At 35.9% G+C, this 22,650-nt stretch overlaps 1 protein-coding gene across 3 annotated transcripts in view; it reads right to left on the bottom strand.

Annotated features, from left to right (window-relative positions):
• The window catches only part of Sec22a (SEC22 homolog A, vesicle trafficking protein), an 86,639-nt gene that overhangs the window by 35,870 nt on the left and 28,119 nt on the right, over positions 1–22,650 (bottom strand). For all 3 annotated transcript variants that reach the window (XR_015453031.1, XM_021251273.2, XM_087216203.1), the window contains exons 3-5: positions 20,009–20,172; positions 18,720–18,914; positions 4,940–5,055 (exon numbers count right to left, since the gene is read on the bottom strand). Coding sequence is in view for 2 of the 3 variants with exons in the window: in XM_021251273.2 (XP_021106932.1) it covers positions 4,940–5,055; positions 18,720–18,914; positions 20,009–20,172 (475 nt within the window). In the remaining variant the exon portion in view is untranslated. The remainder of the gene's footprint in view (positions 1–4,939; positions 5,056–18,719; positions 18,915–20,008; positions 20,173–22,650) is intronic.

Genomic DNA, 22,650 nt, shown 5'->3' with positions numbered 1-22,650 from the left:
CCAATGATGAATGTCCTTATATTGTGTACCTAAAATGTACCAATAAAATTAAATAAAAAAATAAATGATATTGTTTCATATTGAAATTTCAATTGTTCTTTGCTGGTATATAAGAAAGCAAGTAGGCCGGGGATTTAGCTCAGTGGTTCCAGTCTCTGCCTCACAAATGCAATGTCCTGAGTTCGATCCCCAGTACCAAAAAAAAAAAAGAAAGAAAAAAGAAAGCAAGTGATTTTTGTGTAGTTTAATCTCCTACAGTCCTATATCCTGACAATTTGGTATAATCACTTCTTAGTTCCAGGAGTTTTGGGTTAATTCTTCAGATAGTCTACACAGACAATAATGTCACCTACAAGACAGTTTCATTTCTTCCTTCCCAATTTGTATATTTTAATTTCCCTTTCTTGTCTTATTATTTTAACTGGGACTTCCAGTATGATGCTGAATAGGAATGGAAAGAGGAGATATTCTTGCCTTGTCTCTGACTTAGGGGGAAAAGACTGAAACAAGATAATAGTTTCTCATCATGAAGGATGATGGTAACCATATGAGGTTTTGTTGATTTGTTTTGTGTTTTGGCAGATGTTTCTTATCAAAGTGAGGAAATTTCCCTTTATTCTTAGTTTGCTGAGAGTTTTCATCATACATCGGGGCTGGTTTTTGTCAAATGCTTTTTCTGTATCTACTGATAAGAATCATGTGATTTTTTTTCTTTAGCCTGTTCATATGACTGATTACATTAAATGGATTTTTAAATGTTTAACCAGCCTTACATATCTGGACAAATCCCACTTGGTTTTGGTATGTAATTATTTTTAAACACTGCTGGATTTGATTTGCTAACATATATACAGCAGAGAATTTTTATGTCCATAAAAGATATTGGTCTATAAAGTTGTCTTTTTAAAACATAAACAGGCTGAGAAATTTCAGAACTATCATTTAGTTAACATGTTAGTGGTAATTAGTTTAATCAGATTATTCTTCTTCAAACCTAAAATTATACCAATTGTAATGGGGCAAAGATGTTACTGATCAAGGGAGAACATGGAAAAATCAAAAATCAAGGCAGACTTTTATCAGTTGTATCATCTCAAAAGCATTAAGAACTGAAGCTTATAGTACTTTCCTTAGTTTCAAAATTATGAATCAGAGGAGGAAGAAGGACAGAAGCAGCCCAAGAAGAGGAAGGACAAAGTATCTGAGTGCTGCGCTGGGTTTTGTGAGATACAATAGCCTTGTCTGCATTTTAACTTAAGGGCAATGGTCTAAGCCCAAGGTTCCACAACTTATATACTGTCTCATGAGTCAGGGATGTAAGTAAGGCTCTGTGGCAGTAAAGCTTTTCTCTACCTAGGCTGCTCTACCAACAAAAATCAACTCTTCATATACCACATTTTTTTTTCTTCATGTACCTTTACTACTATTGTCTCTGTTACATCAATTAAAGTTTTGTAAAAAGAGTATCTTATTTATTAGCTTTTTTAGTTAGCCATTTCCAAATTGCATGTTTCTTCTTTTTGGCAGCTTGTTCAATTGACTCAATAATGAACTTCTGCTGGAACAAATCTGACCTAGCTATGGGACTGGGTTCAGGAGAGCCAAGGAATGGTAGCCAGTGTCCACTGCCTGAAAGAGGACAGGGGCTTTACCTGTGGGCAAAGGCGTTTGGAAGAAGAACTGAAAAGTAGTGAAAAGCTTCATGCATTTTAGGGACAGCTTTGCTGCCAGAATCTGTGATGTTTGCTGCTGGTTTTGGCAGCAGAGTACATTCAGAAGGCATTCAAACTATGGTTTTTATGTTTTTTGGTTTTGTTTTGTTTGTGGTACCTGGGATCGAACTCAGGACCTTGTGCTTTTGAGGCCGGCACAGCACCACTGAACTAATCCCTGACCCCATTTAGAAGGTATTCAGAATGGTACCCTTGAGTGTTCCCTAGACTAACCACACTTAAAACAGAAGATAGTGTGTTGAATGGGTTTTTAAGAGTGGTATTCTGAACCTAATGGAGAGAGAGAAAAAAAGAGAGACAGAGGGAGAGATCTGATTCACAATGTGGGTGGGAGCATCAGGAACTCTTCAGAGACAGTAGAAGCAAAGGAAGGAAAGCTAAACAGTCTCAAATGTGCTAGACTGTAAGAAGTGAAATTTCAAAGTTCACAAAAAGCCTATGAGGAAAAGTCAGTATATTCTGATAGTCTCTGGAAGTAACTCTAGTACAGTTAGAAACAAAGGAGCCAAGTCATTCCTTTTCCTCCATTTAACTCTAAACAGCACCCAAAGGTTATTCCTCTTCCATTATCCTAAGAGAGATAGAAAACAAAATAACAAAAGCCCAAGAGATCGCAGATGCCCTATGCAAGTGCACAGCTGCCAGTGTTTTGACACCATGAGATTCAGTGGGAAGCACTAAAAGCAGAGGTTTCTGGCCTACAAATTCTGAAAGCCTATGCAATTGGCCCTCTTTTCCCCTTCTTGTTCCTGTTGCTGCTGCTACCTGTGATTAGTGTGCAGTGCTTTTCTGTCACCCCAGCACCTTTGTTGGCATGGACTGGCCCAGAGCACAACTTCCTGTGGTTTTTAACAAGTGTAATTACTTACTACTGGGTGTATACTTGGCAATTCTTTCCTCATTGTCACAAGAACTTGAACTATTATTGGCCCATTCAACTATAACAACTCCATTGGAAAACAAAATAGTTGTCAATGGCTGAGGAAATCAGTGGTCTCCCAGGTGGCTCAGGTTTTAAAAGGCCACTGAACAAAAAGGAAAAGGAGCAGATTAGTAAGGGAACACAACACTGCCCATGGGTCTCTTCATGCTTCCACTGCTCTCTGCCTACTCAGCCCCTCCCAGGGCAGCTCATTCTCTACAAAGGCTTCTCTTCTCCAGGCTCACACTGACTTCCTCTCTTCCCAATTTGGGCATACTTAGCAATTACTCATGGACTTCTCTGCCTCACCTCTCCAATTCAACTTGAATCACTTAACAGTTTACCCCAACTGTCACTTAGGCAGTGCATTTGTTCATGTACTGACTATCATGAGCATCACTTGAGCAGGTGTCAATTTAACCAGTCAATTCTTATTTGCACAAGTTACAATAGTATGTCTATTTGTTTTATATCTACTATTTTTTGCATAATTTTAAATTTAGAATGCTGTATCCCTCTTTGATGTTTGTTTCTAGTGAAATTTAATAAGTTCTGGCATTTTTTTTACTAATTTATGAAAAATAACCTATAATTCTGTGCTACCATCTATAAAAAATCTTATCATAAGTACGTTAGATACAGTTCTTATACTTCTCTAGAACTCAGTGTTATTCTTTTACAATATAAAATGGACACACTTGGGACACTGAGACCGAATAGGAAAGAAGTGCCAAAAGATGTGCATAAGATAAAACTGAAAAAGGGAGAAATGTTAGCATATCAGAGAGTAAAAGTCTGTGTTATAAAATGGAAGGGCAAAAAAGATGTCTCCTTATTGTCAACTATTCATAATATAGAAATGATAGAACTTGAAAGAAGAAACAAAACTAAAAAAATTCCAATGGTAGTCAATGATTATAATAATTCTATAGGTGGTGTTGACAAGTTGACCAAGATCTAACAAGCTATCTTGTAATCAAAAAGTGAGGAAAAAAATTATTATAAAATATGTATGCACCTTCTGGACCAAACAATATGGAACTCATTTGTTATTTATTCAAAACAAGGGAGTTCAAAAAGTCACTTACAATTTAGGTTAGGTCTAATAGACCAAATAATTGAAAAATATGACATAGCAAAAGCCAATCAGAGTGTCGATCACTGACATCTTCACCATTATGTTTAGTGGGTAGACATTTTATTGAAATTATACCATCCATGAAAAAAAAGGAGGGCTGGGGATTTAGCTCAGTGGTTCCACTGTCTGCCTCACAAGCACAAGGTCCCAAGTTCAATACCCAGTACCAAAAAAAAAAAAGAAAGAAAGAAAGGCCAACAGGACAGTTTAACGTGTACTGTTCAAAGAAAGATAACAATGCAAAAAAAATTCAGAAAGAGACTAGATACTACTGTCCAGATTGTAATGTTGTACTGTAAACTGAATACTTGAAGATATAACATAAACGGAAAAATTATTCAATAAATTGATAAATTATCATTTTTACATTTCCTATTATCTTATAAAAATTAACAAAAAATAAGCAATTTTTGGTCATCCTGTATTTAAATAATTGGAGTGGTAAGAGGTTAAGGTGTGAGGCTGCAGGGCCATGTCATACATGTCTTGGGGTCTTCAGAGCACCCCATCAAAGGTGTCTCCTAAAGTGTAGATGATAGATAAGTCAGGTGCAGTGGCACATGTCTGTAACTCCAGCTATTCCAGAGGCTAAGGCAGAAAATCACAAGTTTGAGGCTAGGCTAGGCAACTTAGCAAGACTCTAAAGAAAAAGAAAAAGAAAGGAAGGGAAAGGAAGGGAAGGGAGGGGAGGGGAGGGGAAGGGAGGGGAGGGGAGGGGAGGGGAGGGGAGGGAAAGGAAAGGAAAGGAAAGGAAAGAAAAGAAAAGAAAAGAAAAGAAAAGAAAAGAAAAGAAAAGAAAAGAAAAGAAAAAAGAAAAGAAAAGAAAAGTAGTGAGCCAAGGATGTAGCTCAGAGGCGCTGCGCCTGCCTGGCAAGGGCAAAGTCCTGAGTTTGATTCCCAGTACTGGGGGGAAAAAAGGGCTGGGAGTGTGACATAGTAGTTGGAACACCTCTGGGTTTGATTCCCAACCGCCCCCCTGAAAAAAGATAAACATGAACTTTAAAGGGACATCAGGGTAGGTATAAAGAACACAGATTTTGAGCATGCACTGTAAATTGTACTAATACCCAATCCAATACATATAAATTATGCAACAAGTAGATCAAATAGGCATAGTCACTTGAAATTACAAAAATAGCCCAGTACCTGTAGGAGACTTTCTATGGCATGAAACCCTCGAATTAAATTCAGAGCTCCACATAAAAGACTAAGGATAAATGCCACAATCCCTGATAGAGTTGCTGGTTCCAGTCGCTGGTGAGCTGGAAAATAAAAGAAATGGTTAGAAATGAACACCAGTATGTCACGTAGTTGAACTTATGTTAAACAGAAATTCCTTACTCCGTTTAAATTCATCAAACATAATTTTATACAATATATCTTAGTAATTAAATATTCTTTCAAAATGCAAAACGTTGACAACATAAAAGCCCCATTTTCTTAAACTCAAATCAAATGAACTTCTTTTTTCTTTTTCTTTTTAACAGAAACCTAATTTGCATTTGTGATATATAGTGTTAATGTGCTCAAATCTGGAAGTAAATGGTTTAGGAAAAAAACCTTACTGCTTAAAAAATGTCTACTATTTTCAAATAAGTGCAAGCATTTGCAAAGGTGACTTTGCTTGGAAATTCACTGCATAATTTCTTACTTTCTCTGAAAATACTCAGAAAACATTTGTAAGAACAAATATAGTTTGCTTTTAAGCAATGCTCCCCTTTATTTGGCGCCACAAACACCACCGGATGTATGTGAAAGCTCATATGATCACCAGTCTGCACTCCACAACAGAATGTAGTCTTAGAGTTTTGAAGTTCCTGGTCTGGTGAATACTACTTGAAGGCAAAAATGATAAAATACTAGCTGAAGAAGTGACCGTTTTATCTTTACAGATACATACCCTCTTCTTTCAGGGCTTTAGCAGCATAAGATATTCAATTAAACAATAGCTTCCCTTCATTATTATTTTGTGCTGAATAAACAATGACATCCAAATGAAAACACAAAACTAAATATATAATCATTAGACTTCAAAATGGTGACAGAAACAAAGAAAGGACAACAGAAGCACATTTTACTTTATTTAAACCACTGAAGTGTAAAAGTCCAACAATGAAGTTAATGAGGTGGAACAATAATATAAGAATGGCCTTAAATCTTTGCAAATTATATTCAACCATTACAGTAGAAAAGCTTCTGTAAACAGTTTGTAAAAACACAAAACCCCACATATTATAAAAAAGTATTTATTCCTCAAATTCAACAGAAAATAGTAATATGAAGTAACATTTTCTTAAACATCATTTGTGCTTCTGTCTATTCTCTCAATTTCCTTAGGTTTTAATATGAAAATAGATCGTGTCTCTGTTCATTATTAATACCAAGTCTTTTATCAGTAGAGAAAAAAATCTCACAATTTGAAAATCTCCCCAATCAAACTACAATGAGTCACACTCTGCAGCTTCCCTGTAGTAAGGGACAACTGGCCTCTAACCAAAAAAAAAAAAAAAAAAGAAATCCTCCATATAGGCCTCAAGAATAAAGCCAACTAAAACTGAATAGATTATACGAATCACACCTTTAAAGTATATGAAACAAATTTAACTTAAAAAAACAAAATAGGGGCTGGGGTTTTAGCTCACTGGTTCTGGCACCTGCCTCGCAAGCACAAGGTCCTGAGTTCGATCCCCAGTACCAAAAAAACCCCCAAAAACACAAATAGTATTTTGTACTGTAACTAAAAATCCTTAGCTTTATACACTCAAGTAAGGTATGGCCATTCTTCAACAGAAAGATATTACCATTTTCATGTGTTGATGAACATCTATTTAACAAATGAATAATAAGTCTATATAAATTCAATATTGAAGTTTCTAACACTTTCTTTTGCCTTAGAGTACTCTTTATAATGCTATTTATGAATTAATAATTAAAAACTGAATATTGGTCTATTTTTATTTTTAAAGGCACAAAAGCAAATGATAAACCTTCTTTAACAAGGACAAAGTACATGCTGCACAGAAGGATCGCTGGCACTGTGCCAAATCACTGTGGGAAAGAAATTCTAACGGGCAATTTCCCTATTTATGCCCTGCCTGCTTTCCAAGACCTGTAGCTTGCATTTTGAGAACGCTTATCAAGAAAACTTTATCTGCACACAAAAAGGTGATACTCCTTGAAGGACAAGTTCTCATTTTAACAACTGAACTAGACATCCAACCACATTTTAATACATTATGCTATGAATGCTATTTTTACTTCAGTAAAATTGATTTTTAGATCCAGTGCTACCCAAAATGCTTACTGTAGACTGTAGTTCTATTTGGCAACATGCTAGGCACTACCAGGTGGAGAATGTATTTGGAAAGTAACAAATAAGAGGTAGTGCAGGGGAAAAAGCAATATTTTTGCCAAATCCAAAGCTGTGTCACTTGGGCAATTTTTGTTTTTGCTATTATCTTCTGCTATAATACTGTATCTTTTCTTTAATTAGCCTCTTTGAACCCAACAATGGCATTTTCATAACAAAATTAAAATTTTCTCAAAATGTATCAATGATTTATAGAGAGTTGGCAAAAGATCTTAAAGGTACAAGACCAAATTCCTTGGAAAGAGGCCTATTGGTTAGTGTGACTTAAGGAATGATGAAGAGGAAAGATTTAAATAGTACAAAGAAAGTGACAAGAACCAGGGAATGTCTTTGAAGATAAATAAAATACAGTCAGGTACAATGGGCAAGAACTACAGTGCATTCCATACAGAGTAAAGAATAAGGATGCGGAGATGGAAACAAGAAAAACAAATAAGAGCAACAACTATTACTTCTACAACTACTAGTGCTGCTCAACATGTGCTGAGCACCAAGTGTTTTATATACACAATCTCATTTCATCTGCCCAACAACACAATGAAGTAGGACTAGAATCATCCTGTTTTTTCTTTCACAAGAGGACATTAAAAGTTTTTTTAAATTAATTTTATTGGTACATTTTAGGTATACAATTCATTTACATTTATCATTGGGTGTTTGTACCTGTACATGATATATCTTGGTTCTTATATTTTTTCCCCATTACCTGTGTCCCTTCACCCCCTCCACCCTTCCCTATTTACATAGATTTTGATTCTATTTTTTTTCTTTTCTCATAGTTTTTCCTTTCCCTCTTTTCCTTTTCCCTTCCCCTCCCTTCACTCCTTCGTCTTTGGACCTTTTTTCCTGGTTCAAATTATCAATTATTCATTTTAATCATTTTAACTCTTGTTTACACTATCAGTTTCTCACACTAGAGAAACTATTCGGTATTTACACATGTGTGTCCTATTTATTTCACTTAAGAGTATGGTCTCGATATGCATCCATTTAGCTATAAATGACTCTAGTTTTTCATTCTTTATGGCTGAGTAGTACTCCATTTTATTAAAAAAAACCCCACATTTTCTTTATTCAGTTTCCAGTTGATGGGCACTTGGGCTGCTTCCAAGCTTTAGCTACTACAAACTATGCTGCTATGAACATGGGTGCACATATATCACTGTGTTATGATTCTTTTAATTCTTTGGGGAAGATACCCAGCAGGGGAATAGCTGGGTCAAATGGGACCTCCAGTCCTAGTTCTTTGAGGTATCTCCATACTGACTTCCACAGTGGTTGCACCAGTCTGCACTCCCACCAACAATGGAAAAGGGTTCCTTTCTCCCCACAGCCCTGCCAGCATTTGTTATTTGTTGATTTCTTGATAGCAGCCATTCTTTCTGGGGTGAAGTGGAATCTCAGGGTTGTTTTCATCTGCATCTCTCGAATGACGAGTGATGTTGAACATTTCTTCATATATTTGTTTGCTGCTTTTACTTGTTTGAGAAATGTCTGTCCATTTCAGATGCCCATTTTTGAATTGGGTCTTTGAATTTGGGGGGTCTGATTTTTTAAAATTCTTTATATATTCTAGATAGTAGTCCTTTGTCTGAGGTACAGTTGCTAAAAATTTTTTCCCATATTGTAAATTGTCTGTTAGCTCTGTTGGTGGTTTCTTTTGCAGTGCAGAAGCTTTTTAATAAGATGAGATCCCAGTTGCTGATTCTTTCTGCTGGTTCCCATGCTGCAGAGGTTTTGTTCATGAAGTCTTTTCCTATGCCAATGTCTTCAAGAGTTCTACCTAACTTATCTTCCAGCAAATTTAGTGTTTCTGTCTTAATATTTATATCTTTAATCCACTTTGATCTTAGTTTAGTGCATGGTGATAGGTATGGGTCTAGTTTTAATCTTTGGCAGGTTGAAATCCAGTTTTTCCAACACCATTTATTAAATAGGCCATCTTTCCTCCAATGATGGTGGTTGGCTCCTTTGTCAAAGATGAGGTGGCTGAGCATGTCTGGAGTTGTGTCTGGATCTTCTAATCTATTCCTCTGATCCTCAGATCTGTTCCTTTCCCAGTACCATGCTGATTTTATCACAGTAGCTTTGTAGTATAGTTTCCATTTGGAGATTGTGATATCCCCAGCCATGTCTCTGTTGCTTAGAATTCCTTTAGCTATTCTAGGTCTCTTATGGTTCCAAATGAATTTTTGGATTGTTTTCTCTAGTTCTGTGAAGTATATTGTTGGAATTTCAATTGGCATTGCATTGAATCTATATAGTAGTTTTGGAAGTATGGCCATTTTCACTATATTGGTTCTTCCTACCCAGGAAGAACCTTTCCATTTTCTTGTATCCTCTTCGATCTCTTTTTTCAGATTGCTGTAGTTTTCAGTGTAGAGGTCTTTTGCTTCCTTTGTTAGACTGATTCCTAGATATTTCATTTGTTTGGATGCTATTGTAAAAGGAATTGTTTCCCTAATTTCTCTCTCAGTGAGTCTGTTATTTGTGTACAAGAAGGCTATTGTTTTTTGAGTGTTGACCTTGTATCCAGCTACTCTACTGAATCTGTCAATTAAGTCTAGAAGTCTTCTGGCTGAGTTTTTTGGGTCTTCTATGTAAAGTATCATATCGTCAGCAAATAATGACAGTTTCACTTCTTCTTTTCTTATCTTTATTCCTTTTGTTTCTTTCTCTTTTCTAATTGCTGTGGCTGTTTCCAGAACTATATTGAACAGGAGTGGTGATAGTGGGCATCCTTGTCTTGTTCCTGATTTTAGCATGAAAGTTTTCAGTTTTTGACCACTTAGTATGATGTTGGCTGTTGGTTTTTCATAGATAGCTTTAATCAGGTTAAGATAAAGACCTTCTATTCCAATTTTCTGTAGGGTTTTTTTTATCATGAATGGGTGCTGGATTTTGTTGAATGCTTTTTCTGCATCTATTGAGATGATCATATGGTTTTTTTCCTTGACTCTGTTAATATGGTGTATTACATTTATTGATTTACGAATGTTGAACCATCCTTGCATCCCTGGGATAAATCCAACTTGCTCAGGGTGTATGATCTTCTTGATGACCCTCTGTATTCTGTTTGCCAGTATCTTGTTAAGGATTTTTGCATCTATGTTCATTAGGGAGATTGGCCTGTTGTTCTCTTTTTGGGTTGGATCCTTCCCTGGCTTTGGAATCAAAGTAACACTTGCTTCCAGGAATGCATTTGGAAGTATTGTTTCCCTTTCAATATCCTTGATGAGTTTAAAGAGTAATGGCATTAGTTCTTCTTTAAATGCCTTGTAAAATTCAGCAGTGAAGCCATCCGGACCTGGGCTTTTCTTTGTTGGTAAATATTTTATTATATTTTCAATTTTGCTCATTGTAATTGGGGTGTTTAGAATTTCTATATCTTCTTCATTTAACTTTGGCAATTCATATATATCTAGGAATTTGCCCATTTCTTCTGTGTTTTCCATTTTATTGGAGTAGAGTTCTCGAAGGAGGTATTGATGATCTTCTGGATTTCTGTTGGATCTGTTGTGACTTCCCCTTTTTCATTCTTAATTGCATGTATTTGTGCCTTTTCTTTCCTTTTTTTGATAAGGTTGGCTAAAGGTTTATTGATTTTCTATATTCTTTCAAAAAACCAACTCTTTGATTCATTGATTTTTTTGTATTGTTCTCTTAGTCTCCATTGCATTGATTTCTGCCCTGATCTTTACAATTGAGGACATTAAAGTTTAAGGAGATTAACTAATTTGTCCATGGACATGAATTAAGTAAATGAACTGAGATTTAAATTCAGTGGCGTACTGACTGATTGACTGTGGTGCTGGGGATTGATCCCAGGACCTCATTCATTCTAGGCAACCACTCCATCTCTGAGCTACGTTCCCAGCCCAGAAATTCATACTCTTAACTGCCCTCCTACTAGGCATTGCTAGTGGTTTTGTTTGTTCAAAGAGATATGTGTGAAGAGTGGGGGGTGGGGGGATAAAGTCAGAAAAGGAGGTTGAAATTAGTAGTCTGAAATAATAGGCTAAGAATTATGGGAAACTAGATAATGAGGAACACTGAAAAGTGACAGTGCTATGATTAAGGCTATGCTTAAAACATATTGGTCTATTAAATGGTTGTAACAAGATTAAAAGTAGGGAGAGAAAAAGGACATTTTCTGAGTACCTGCTCATTAAGCACACACTGTCCATTTATCCCTCCCAGTGCAGGACTTCACAGGTAGGAAGCACTGGCTTCTCTGTGCCTGAACACACTCATCTGTAAATTGAGGTTCAGTAACTTGCTATGTCAGACAGCTAGGAAGCTGTCTTTTCAGTTCGACCATGGGTCTATCTGATTGGCAAGTCCATGCTTTTCCTATAATTCTACATTAGTAAGCTCATCAGGGAGTGCCAGGAAAACACTGACTGAAATGAGGGTCTGTGTTAGGACAGTTACAGTAGAAATGGTGCACAAGAAAGAAGTGAGGGATATTATGGAGGTTAAAACTATTAGGCTTGGCTAATTAGACTAATTAGATGTGAGAAACAAAATGAAATAAAATCAAAGAAAATGCTGAGGTTTTATGTCTGGTGATTGGAAAGATGAGGGTGCTGGCAACTGACCCACACAAAGAAACTCAGTGTGATGAGGAATGGGACATTTTGAATACATCAGATTTGAGGTGATGGTGGAGCATGTTGAACAAGCAAATGAAAGAGAAGAGTATTAGAGCTGGAAATCAGATGAGGTCTGCATTTGGAGGGAAGAGTTTGGATGAGATCACCCAGGGAAAAAGCAGGCCAATGGAAAATCCATTGCAGATGGTGCCATTAAGAGAAAGCAGAGGAGTCAGGAGACAGAGTAGAGAGCTACAGAAGCCTAGAAATGGGGAGATCATTAAAAAGAAAGGTGTGGTTCAACAGTACCTACTGACAGGCCAAAGAAAACCTGAATTTAAAAAGAAAAAGATTTACAAAGCATCTTTAGATTTGTTGATCATGAGATCAGGAGGCTGAGGCAGAAGGATCTCAAGTTAGAGGCCAGCCTGGACAAGTTAGCGAGACCCATCTCAAAATAAAAAGGGCTGGGGATGTAGCTCAGTGGTAATAACTAGCATATGTGAGTCCCTGAATTCAATCCACAGTACTGCAAAGCAAAAAAAAAAAGTTTTAGAAAGGAAGTTGAAGGGAAAATTTAGACTGCAAGAAGTTAAATGACTAGTAATAGTAAGAGGTGAAAGTATAAGTGAATATTTTTACAGCTAAGGTACAGAAAAGCAGCATAAAAGGTTAACAGAGATAATAGGTAAAAATAATTATTTTTCTTTTACAGTGTGTGTGTGTGTGTGTGTGTGTGTAAGGGGGGAGACCTGAGTATATTTACAGGGCAAGGAAATAATTCAGTGAAGATAAAAATAGAAGTATCAAGAGAAAGGAAAGCAAAGTGATGAAGCAGATTCTGAGAAAAGTCATTGTGATGACTCAAAAAGAAGCTACCAGGAGCTGGGGATTTAGCTCAGTAGCACAGCACCTGCCTGGCAAGCACAAGGTCCTGAGTTGGATCCCTGGTACCAAAAACAAAACAAAACAAAAAAAACCACCTCGGTGCATATGCCCTGAGTCAAAGGTAAAGTTCAGAAGGTACAGTCACTCAAGATGCCCAAAACATGTGGAGGAACAAGCTACAGAAGATAGGGGAAATTTCAGGTCAGATCCATCTAAGTGAGCATAATTTACTTCTGAAGTATGAGCATAAAAATTTCTATGAGCATAAAAAATTCTCTTTTCACCTAATGAAACTTTGTTGAGCACAAAAGCACAGTATTCTTTTCACCAGCAAGGCTCTTCCTCAAAAGCCTGTATGTCTCTAAAAAATACCTGTCAGATTGTAAGATATGTATGTACGTGTGTGTGTGTGTGTGTGTGTGTGTGTGTGTGTGTGTGTCTGAAAGAGAGACAGACTGACTGACTGATGGTTTGTGGGCATGAGCCAAAACAGTAGCATTTTTAGGCAACTGATAATTTGTCTAGAAAATGACAAAATAGGTGAAAAAAAGAGGTGTCAGAGACTGATAGAAGTATATTAAATTTAAAGTTTTGTGAAGGTTTTAGAAAATAAAGGCAGGACACAAAATTTAAAAAGACTAACCACTAAATGTTACCAAGAATGTGGAGTGGAGTTAACTGAAGCACTCATGCATTGGCTGTGGGAAGGTAAAATGGTACTACTTCAAAAAATGAGTCTCTAAAAGACTTAAACATGTGAGTAACCTTTTGACCTAGCAATTCCACTCCTAATATTTACTCAAGGTAAATGAAGACATATCAACAAAAAGATGAATGTTCACTGTAGCTTTATTTGCAGTAACTAAAAACTGGAAACCAGCTAGAGTCCAAGAGCATGAGAATGAACAATCAAGTTAGAGTATGTTCATACAATGGAATACCACTCAGTAATAAAAGGAACACATTATTAAGACAGCCAACATATATGACATTATGCTAAGCAAAAGAAGCCATGTATACAAGACTCACACAATATTATCTTGTTTAGATGAAGTTCTAGAGCAATGTGAATTTAAAGTGAAAATCAAAACAGTGAATGTCCAGAGAAAGGTGGAGACTGGGAGGGGACATAAAGAACTTTTCAGGGAAATGGACATGTTCTATATTGTCAAAGGGTGAGTAGTAATCATGACTTTTTATTCTTTATTTCTGATGCTTTGACATCTTGGACAGGCTGACCCTTCCAGGGCTAGGTTATGCAATTTGCCTGAGTCTTTTACACACAAACAACCAGTTCATACCTCACACTCTCAACCACCTCCTCTACCAGGGACCTACACTCAGTACCACTATTTCCCTCCCTGTATCACCTCATGACCAAGCATCACACAACTGGGAATTCCCTAGAGCCACTGAAGTTCCAAAAGCCCTATGCCTCAAAGCCACTGAAACTAGTCAATCAAACTAGCCAATCTCAAGCCTCCTCATCCTATCTCATCCATTCCTTCCCTCAGAAACCACAATAGAGGTTTTGTCCACATTCTCCCCTTTCCTTTCCCTAGAGATCTATGAACATAAAAAATTCTCTTTTCTGTGGTAGTCATCTGATCTGTTGACCTCACGACACCTGAATAAGGATGAAACATATTTAAAAACCAGATTTGTATAACAAAGACTATAAATTTCCCTTTAAAAAGAAAGAACTATATAAATTAATTATCAAGTGGATAATAGAGATGTACAGATGAAAAAAAGAGGCAAAATGTTGTTACAGTTATATAATGGGTACATGAGAGTTAATTATACTATTGTGTGTACCTTGTATACATTTGAGATTCTCCATAATAAAACATTTTAAAGAGAAAACCAAAAAGCAGAAGTGGGACATGGTACTTCATTTAATATATTACTGACGCCATGATGAACTTCCGTAGACTTCTGTAAATAATAAGTATGCCATGATAAAAATATTTATGCCAGACTGGGAAGATTGCCAAAAGGTTAGAAAGAAAAAAGTCAAGAAATAAAAAAAAATTAATCATGAGGACAAAGAAGCTTGAAAAGCAATGCTCATCAAGTATCCATTAAACTTATTTCAAAACAAAGTCAATAATGTATTTAGAAGTTCCCTCTCAAAACTATATTTTACTTGGGAACTATAGAAAATATTATGTAGGCTTGGTCTGAATTGAAAGCAAATTTAAAGTTAGTATCAAAATAAGTTCTAGTTGGTCCAGGGATTTAGCTCAGTGGTTCCGGCATCTGCCTCGCAAGCGCAAGGTCCCAAGTTTGATCCCCGGTACCAAAAAAAAAAAGTTCTAGTTGTCAATTACTTTTTATTCTTTCTTAAAACTATAACAAATCCCAGATTCTCCCCATTTTCCAAGTCTCTGGTATTCGATGATCCAGTATACCATGGTGGTCTAAGGTCAGAGAAGAAACTTACAGAAGTCAACTGATTAACAATCTCTAACAAAGTCCATTTCATGGTAGGTCAAGTTGGACCCTTACCTCAAATTAAGGTTATCCTTCTGAATCCACAGTCTATTAATTAATGGACAGATATCCTTAGCAACACTGGCTGCCAGACTATCTACTAAAGAAGAGCAAGCCAACAGAAAGAAGTCTTGGGCTCCTTCAACCGAAACATCAACAAAATACTAACCCCCAAGATGACTGCAGAAACCAGTGCCACTATCCAAGGCTTTCAAAATGCATAGGTGGTGATGTCTATCATATTTTCAATTAACTCTCCAATTTAAGTCACCAAATTGGGCGTGTCTTGAAGGATGACAGATTACTAAACGTTCCAATTGTACATGTTTTTCCAGATACAGTTTCCTTACAGTGTAAAACAATTCATTTCCTGACATCATTATGGTAAACTTTTTTCTATATCCTAAGAAACAGTGGAAATCAGAAAACTTTTTGCTTTTATGTGACAGATACCAGTACATTTAACATATTATGCCAGAGATTAGTCTTAAGCAGTTGGCAAACAATGGCCCAAAAGCCAGATTGAGTCCACCTATTCTTTTTTAACTACTGTCTATGGCTATTTTTGTGTATTATGCACACAGAGTTGCAACAGTGGCCATATAGCGTCAAAATCGAATATATTTGCTATCAGTCCTTTTATTAAAAAAAAAGTTTATTGACCCTTGGCTATAAAGATCTAAGTTCTTAGCACCCCACAGAACGTTACTGGCAATGTCGTGCTGTCAGTACCTGAGGAATATATAGTAGTATGTGCCTTAGGTTATATCCCTTGAGAAAATACATGCATGCCAGACAACGGGAAATAATCACAAACTTACGGAGCCTATTCCTTCAATCAGTTTCTGATGGTCAAAGATCAGAATATATATGAAAGTTAAGGACCAAGTTGATGCACCTTGCAGCCCATACCACTAAGAAAAGATACATTGATTAATATGCCTTTCTAGATTTCAAAGGCAACATTCCATGGCTTACTGCATGACAATGGTTAAAAAGGCCCCAGAGAAACACAAGGATCCAGATTGCATTATAGGGTACTTTGCTCATCAGCCCTTAGGACTTATGGATCCAATGGCTCTTATTTTAGCCCTGCTGGTAGATATGAAATAATATACTGTATTCTTACAGTTTTGCTTTGTATTTCTCTAATGATTATTGATACTGAGCATCTTTTTATATGATAATTAGCTAGATGTACATTTTCTGTGTTGATGCCTATTCAAATCCTTTCCTCATTTATAAAATGGACATTTATTGTTGAGTTGTAAGATGCTTATATATTTTAGATTCTAGCCCCTTATCAGATGTTTTATAAGTTTTTTTTTTCCATTCTGTGGACTGTCTTTTCAATTTCTTTTTTTCAATTTCTTGATTGTGGTGTTTGAAGAATAAGTTTTTAATTTTGATGAAGTCTACTTTATCTTTTTTCTTTCACTAAAAATCTAAAAACCCTAATATAAAGTCACAAAGATGTAGGCCTATGTTTTTCTAACAGTTTTATAGTTCTACTTGCTGTTTTAGGACTTTGTTCTAGTTTGAGTTAACTTTTATATATGTTGTAAGGGGGGAGGTTCAAGTTCAATTCTTTTGCATGTGGATATCCAGGTATTCCAACACCATTTGTTCAAAAGAGTCTTCTTTCACTATTGTCTGTGTATCAGTGTTAAAAATTAACCATAATGTGGGGCCCGGGATTTAGTTCAGTGGTGCTGCCACCTGCATCACAAGCGCAAGGTCCTGAGTTTGATCCCCGGTACCCCCCAAAAAATTAACCATAATTAAAAGGTTTACTTCTATACTCTCCTATCTCAATGATCTACATACATGTCTATCCTTAAACCAGAATCACACAGGCTTGATTACTGTAGATTGGTAGTAAATTTCGAAGTGTGAGTCCTTCAACTTTGTTCTTTTCCAAGATTATTTTGGCTATTCTCTGCCACTTGAATTTCCATATGAATTTTAGGACCAGATTGTCAATTTCTATAAAAAAAAACACACAGGTGGGATTTTGTTGAATGTGTGTATATCAATTTGAGGAGAAAAGCTATCTTAACAATACTGTCTTCTAATCCAGGAAGGTGAAACTGCCATCCATTAATTTAGATCTTCTTTAATTTCTTCCAACGATGTTTTATACTTTTCATTGTATAAGATTTTTTTAAACTCACTTTTAGATTGTTCACTGCTAGTGTATAGAATATAACTGATTTTTTTCTTGTATATTGATCTTGCATCCTGAAACCTTGCTAAACTCATTTATTCAAGTCTTTTTAAACCAGATTCCTCAGGATTTTACATATGAGATTACATAATATGTAAATATAATTATTTCATTTCTTCCTTTGCAATCTAGATGCCTTTTTATCTCTTACACTTATTTACTTGTTTAGTGAGTGGCTAGATTATTTTAGTGAAATTTGTTTTCCCCTCTCCCATAGCTGTATTAATCAAACCAAACATGAAGTGTTACAGTCAGTCCATAGTTAAAGAAAACTAAAAAATTAATAAATATATACATGAAGCTACTAGGATGAGGAAGACTTCAAGCCACTGACAAAAAGTCTAAGGGAGGGCCGAGGATTTAGCTCAGTGGTTTCGCCGCCTGCCACACAAGCCCAAGGACCCAAGTTCTATCCCCGGTACCAAAAAAACCAAAAAAAACAAAAAAACAAAAAGTCTAAGGGAACTGGAGATATTTAAATAAAGTACATTAGACTGGGAGGCATTACAAGGAAGCAAACTAGCTTAAAACAGAAAGAAGAATTTTAGTGAGTATTTTAAAAGTGGCATATGCTACTTTATAAAACAGTGAGTTTTCCTTTTCTGGAGAGGTGGGATGTACAGTACTGTGAGGATTGAACCCAGAGGTACACTACTACTGAGCTATATCCCCAGCCCTTTTTATTTTTTATTTTGAGACAGTGTCTCACTAAATTGCCCAGGCTGGCCTCTAACTTGAGATCCTCCTGCCTCAGTCTCCTAAGTGGCTAGGACTACAGGCATATACCACCATGCCTGGATGAGGTTTCCATAGCAGAAGTTTCACCCTGTTATGACTGGATGGTGTTCTTCTTTGGGAGGGGAAATTTCAGTAGACCATCACTAAGGTTTTTACATTTTCTATGACAGTCAAGCATCCTGGGGCTTGAATGCAGCCAGTCTGACATAATGCAAAGCACTTTACAAGTCTACAAATATATATTACAAAAAAACTATTTTTCATTTCTAGATAAGTGTTTTCAAAGACACCATAAATGTTTTCTTAGTAAAGAGAACCTCTGAGATTACCATTTAAAAGTATTTTCCTGGCCGGGGATTTGGCTCAGTGGCACCACGCCTCCCTTGCAAGTACAAGGTCCTGAGTTCAATCATTGGTACCAGAAGAAAAAAAGAAAATATTTTCCTGATTAGTCACATATCTAGTAGCTTAGTTTATAAACAACTGGGAGAAAGGATGGCTTCGAACTTCTATTCATGTTCTTGATCTAATATATCAATAAAAATTTACTTTCAAGAGTTCCTCAGTTCTTACAAAAGCAAAAAATTTAATGAATTGAGATCCAGAACTCACCAGAAGAAATCTTACCAGCACCTTTATAATCAACAGAAAATGCAGATGTTACTCCATTGGCTGGCCCCAGTTCACACATAGGAATTTGATAAGGGGGCCTCAGGTTGATTTCCACCTGCATGTCAGACAGATTTATCTTTGTTGAAAGAGACCTGGGATTATTATATCGTTGCTTGGTCCTCTGAATGAAGTTATCTATGTAAAATAAAAAATAAATCTCCTGTAGTCATTTGTTAATTAAATCATTTGAGAGTGTGATGTTTATGGACAATAAATTTTATGGATAAATAGTTTAATTTGTTATTAAAAACTATTCATTTGCCATGGAATTTCTAATATTATTTGTGTTTATGCATAATCATGGAGACATCAGTTTTACATTCTATACTCTAGAAATTAGTAACTATAACTGAACTACAAGTTTAACACTACCTGGGTGTATTACATCCACTTTAAGGAATTACAGAGACAAAAAACAGCTTAACTTTAAACCAAAGTCTTAATTTTTATGGGAGTTCTTGTCTCAAAATATTGAACCTGTTAGATTTACTAGTTGTAATTACATAAGAGCATATACAATAAACTATGTTTTTCTAAATCTGTTTTCTAATCTACTGCTTACACCATTAGGATGTATGTTTTCAAGAATAAATTTGATAAAAAGAACAAATAATATTTCCTAAACATCTTCCAAGTGGCATTTTATTTTACTATTTATAACTTCAGGGTTTTTTCTCCCTCCCCCCCTTCTACATAAACAGTTGAGCGAATGACTGCCCACAGGCCAAACCTAGCCTGCTGTTTTTATAAATAAGTTTTATTAGGCCATAACTATGCTCATTCATTTATGTATTGCCTGTGGCTGCTTTCAAGCGACAATGGCAGAGCTGGGTAGTTGGGGCAGACAGTAGGGCCCTTAAAGTCTAAAATATGTTGTCTGGTCCTTTCCAGCAAATATTTTCCAACCACTGTTCTACATTAAGCAAGCCATAAATGATTATCACATAAATACAAAACTCTGAATCTCTACCTTATAAATTTCTCATTGAGAAATTGTCCTTTGAGACTAATTCTTTGGGCCAATAATCACAAATCCCTTCACTGCTCAAAATTTTTTTTCTAATAGACACCTAAATTAAGAAGTTGCTATAACTTATAGAGCATTTGCCAAATTATTCTATATAAAGCAAAGCAGCAGAGGTTTTCGCCTGACCCCTAATATTAGGTAAAAAATCGTTTATGAATGGATAGAGATAAGATAATAAAAAGGAAAAAAATTAGGCCCTTACCAAATTCAATGAAACAGTATGGTCTGACAGCAGTATTTGTCTTCATCATATTATAAGTAGTAATGAACTCCTTCTGAAGCTCATCCAGGAAAGAGAAGGCGAGAACATTTGGGTAATTTTCACTGCACAACATCATGTAGCTCACTCCCAGAGAGCTAATAAAACTACAGTGTAAAAAATTGGTTTTAAAATTTCAAATTAAATCAAGGTAATTCATTGCTTCACAAGACTCGCTCTATACACCGTAAACTGCTGCTACATTGCCAATAAAGATACTAACATTTATATTCCAGAAAAAATTTAAAAGAACCAAAACAGAATACCATTTTAAGCTGTAGTTTAAAAACAGCAGACAAAAATAATGGAATATACAACAGAAGGGGATACATTATGGTTCTAACATTTCACTTGTAGAAGAAAGCAGGGGGGAACATATACAAACATATAAATATTAGAGCTAGCTTAAAGTCTTAACTCTTCACAAAAGGTAGTAGAAATTAATACACCTGAGTCAAAAACCATTTAGAGTCTGATCAAAGTTATAAACACTATCTCTCCAGAAAGATGCCCAAGTAACACAGAGCTTTGCATACAATTTCAGAGTGGTCACTGACTCCAGTAATAAATTATGAACCATTGAGGGAATAAGCAAGAATTTAACAACAACAAATAAAATAAAAGGGAGAGGAGGGAGAACTGTTGCTTACAGCAGAATGCTGAACATAAGCTAGGAAATGAGGAAGTAGTGCTAGCAGTGGAAAAGTCACCATTTTATAACCAACACAGTAAAAATTAGATCAAGCACGTGCAATTATGAATGCTACATACAGAGGGAATTTTGATGAGCATCAGTATATTTACATGGTTTTAACATCTCTTCCAATGGATTATTAGGTTGCAACAGGAAAATATTATACAGTGGAAACAAGAAAACATATTTGACCAAGCATACTAGCACCACTAATTCAGGGAGGTGGACATACTGTGCCTGCAGATGTGACACCCTAAGAAAGACATATCACCTATGTAGTATTCTGGCTTAGAATACATAACCCGAATCTAATCATAAAGAAACATTAGAATGGCCAATGTTCTAGTTTTTTAAATGAAGGACGTATATTCATTAAAAATCTTAACATTAGGGCTGGGGATTTGGCTTAGTGGTTCTGCTGCTTGCCTCGCAAGCACAAGGACCCGAGTTCAATCCCTGGTACCAAAAAAAAAATCTTAATATTGTAAAAAACTGAACAAATATCATAGAAATATTTCTAATCAAAGGACTCTAAAGAGCTATGAGAAGTAAACAACCCTAGTCTGGAGCCTATGCTAAAGAGGGGGATGAAATACTACAAAGGACATTTCTGGAGTCAACTGACAAAAATGGAAAACAGGTAATAGATTAAATTAGGTTACTTGTAATACATTCCCAACAGCTGATTACTGTATGTAGTTAAGTAAAAGACCATCCCTAATCTTAGAACATATATTCTGAAATAGTTAGAAAGAAGTGTGGTATTTGCAAGTTTATCTCAAATGATTCAGAAAAAACAAATTGGATGTATAAACAGGGCAGGAGAGGAAATATTAATAAAAGATGAATCTGTGTATTATTTGTATTTTTCTTATTCACACAAATTTTGTTAGATTGAAATTATTTCTAAGTAGGAAGTTTAAAATACTTTAAGCAATGAAACTTTAATCATGTTCTACTAAAAAGACTTTCAGAATATAGTATTTACTATTCCTTCATAATAGAGCTAGGCATGGTGACACACACCTGTAATCCTAGCACTCAGAAGGCTGAGGCAGGAGGAATGCCATGAGTTTGAGGCCAGCCTGAACTACATAGCGAGACCCTACCACAAAACAAAAAAACAAGAGCATGGAACATAAATTAATCCTTTGAATGAGGATCCTTTTATCACACTGTCAACACAGCTGGTATGGATCAGGGTGGTAAACAGCATGCAGGCTCTCACTCCCCATGCCTGCATGCACTGCCACTTGTGACAACCTCTTCACTACTAAACCCTGATCCTGGAGCACCTCCCCCCATTTTTCTCTAATAATGTAGATGTGGAATTTATTATTTTTAAGTTTAATCACTGGAATAAGCATGTTTCCATGTTTCAAATTTTAAAAGAATGAAAATAAAAGGGTATATTGTACTTAAAATATCTTACCCCTCCTCTGCCTACAGGTACCCAGTTCTCTTTCTCGCAGAGAATCCATGTTTTTACTAATTTCTTCTGTATGTTTCTGGTGAGAGTTTATGTCTATGCAAGTAAACAACTCTGTCTTTGTGTGTGTGCGTGTGTGGGGACACGCACGCTCTTTAAAAGACTATCCCAGGCAGTCAAATGATATAAGGTGAACACCTATTAATTATCTATTATTAATGATATTGGATACACTCGTGGTAAAGTGCTTATCTTATGCTTCTAGAATAACCTGGAATTCTTTTCTGAAGCTCCACGTAATACATACTCATTTTTGCAGTATTTTTCGAAGTGCAAGTTACAACCCATTAGTAGGTCATAAAATTAGTGAGCTAAGGCATTTTCTAAAAACTGAAATAGAATTTAACAGAAAATACTGGAATGGTACATTGTTTCAAGAAAGTTTAAATTCCCTATGAGCAG

Source organism: Heterocephalus glaber, unplaced genomic scaffold, assembly GCF_053883595.1.
Source record: "Heterocephalus glaber isolate CG9 unplaced genomic scaffold, H.glaber_assembly_v1.0 deba00000122, whole genome shotgun sequence".
Taxonomy (NCBI): Eukaryota; Metazoa; Chordata; class Mammalia; order Rodentia; family Bathyergidae; genus Heterocephalus; species Heterocephalus glaber.
The sequence above is the reverse complement of the archived record's forward strand: the minus strand, read 5'-3'. Positions and strand labels throughout refer to the sequence as shown.